We start from the raw sequence: 1,847 nt of genomic DNA, 5'->3' as shown, positions 1-1,847 counted from the left end.
TTTTTGCAAACAGTTGAGACTTCGCACAAACTTTAGCTTCGAACACTTCATATTCTTCTCAAATTTCTTTAATGAATCTGATCTATCTATAGTCAAACATTTCCTAAATCACATCCTGACATCCTGAATTCCCAAAGTGTTCTTATCCAAAGTGTGTGCGAGGCCTGCAAGCCTTCCCCTCCTTCCCCTATACCTTTTCCCCGTAGAATTTTATAAGAAATCCGATGTATATTATGATAGACAATGGCTCTAAGTCCTCTTTTTATTTTTTACAGAAAGGGCAGAGCGATAGGTAACAATTGGGAGGGAAAAGTGATCCAGGAAGCCCCAACAGAGTCAATCGCTGGAGACACGCATTATGCCTGAATCATGGCCGGGAAACCAGCTCTGTACGCCGCCGGCGTAACTTGCCTGGGCTTCGTGTGCTTTGCCATAGCGGCTACTGCCATAGGTCTGCCAATTTGGGGCTACTTTGACAACCCCATCGGCGGCTGGGAGTCCGATCGTGGCTACTTTGGCCCATGGCGAGTGTGCAAGCAAATTGACCTACGGCCGGGAAAAATGCGGCACAGAAGTTTCCCGCTTCAGGCCAACGAGTAAGTTTCTCTCAGGGAAATCTTTCACAATCACAAATTTCAGTGAAATTAACTGAGATTTCCTTGCAGGAGCCATTTACATTTGTGGCATCGTGGCCTCGCTCAGCTGCACATTCCTGGGGCTCTTTTGCATTTTCTGCATCATCCAGATCGCCATGATATCATCGCGAGAGAAAGTCGTTATGAAGTATAGTGTTTTAGTCGTTTTTAAGCTCATCTTCTCCATTCTGGCAGGTGAGAAGATCTCCACAGCCTCATCTCCTCTCTCTCTCCTCAACCTTCTATATTGTTTTCTGAAGGAATGTCTTGAGAAACAATAACATAACTTTAATGATGTAGTTTCTCAGGACTGTCCTTAAGACAAGTTGGAAGGGGACGAAGGGGATGACAATGGAGTGGAAAGGTCGTGTCAGGGAAAATTTACCCACTTGACACGGCAAAAAAAGTTTCCCCGGAGGAAATCATCAACCTTCCCCTTTTCTGTCTTTGCAGCCATCCTGGCCATTGTGGCAGCAGCTCTCTTCGCAATAGAGACAGACGAAATGAGGACGGGCTTTATGATAACACGAGGTGTCTCCTTTTACTTACAGGTGAGTTGACTTTTGGGGAGAACGCTCGGGAGAAAAGGGATTGAATATCATTAACTAAATGGGGGTAAAGTATCGTCATTGTGACTTCACATCAACCAGCATCTGGCTGGCTGATAAGTCTTCACTATTTAGTTTCAGAAAAAAATAGATTTTCCCGGTTTCACAAAGAGTTTGTAGAGCTGAATTTACTTGATCGAAATTGATATTTTAATAAATTATGGCTCCGAATACATCTTTTTGATCAAGATAATTTCATGAAATTAAAATTTACTACCTCATTCTCATTCTCATTCTATTCCACCATTTCGCTTTCAAATTTAGATTGAATTAAATTGAATTTGTTTTGATGTTTAAAAGAAGAAGAAGAGTACCAAAAATAGAGAGAGAGAGACTTATGCAAAATGATTGAGAAAGAAAGGGACGTGAATTTTGATTTCTTGAAGTTTTTCTGATCTAAAAGGTGTGCTGAAGACGACTGTATATCTGACCGAAATTGGGTTATTCACTGACCCAAAGTGATTCTCTTTTAAAATTTGTTTTTATGTTTAACAAAATTGATTATTTTTCTAACCCAAATTAATTTTTGATTGATCTGAATCATCTAAATTGACTTTTTGATTGATTGCAGTTCTTATCAAAATTGATTTATTTATTCGATGAA

General features: G+C 40.2%; 1 protein-coding gene across 1 annotated transcript; it reads left to right on the top strand.

Annotated features, from left to right (window-relative positions):
• The first annotated feature begins 280 nt into the window (after positions 1-280).
• LOC129809841 (uncharacterized) lies at positions 281-1,181 on the top strand. The gene is made up of 3 exons (XM_055859965.1): positions 281-596; positions 666-830; positions 1,089-1,181. Exons 1-2 carry the CDS (start codon positions 370-372, stop codon positions 787-789), a joined length of 351 nt encoding a protein of 116 aa, XP_055715940.1. The 5' UTR covers positions 281-369; the 3' UTR covers positions 790-830; positions 1,089-1,181.
• Positions 1,182-1,847: the final 666 nt, after the last annotated feature.

Source organism: Phlebotomus papatasi, chromosome 1, assembly GCF_024763615.1.
Source record: "Phlebotomus papatasi isolate M1 chromosome 1, Ppap_2.1, whole genome shotgun sequence".
NCBI classification, from domain to species: domain Eukaryota; kingdom Metazoa; phylum Arthropoda; class Insecta; order Diptera; family Psychodidae; genus Phlebotomus; species Phlebotomus papatasi.
The sequence above is the reverse complement of the archived record's forward strand: the minus strand, read 5'-3'. Positions and strand labels throughout refer to the sequence as shown.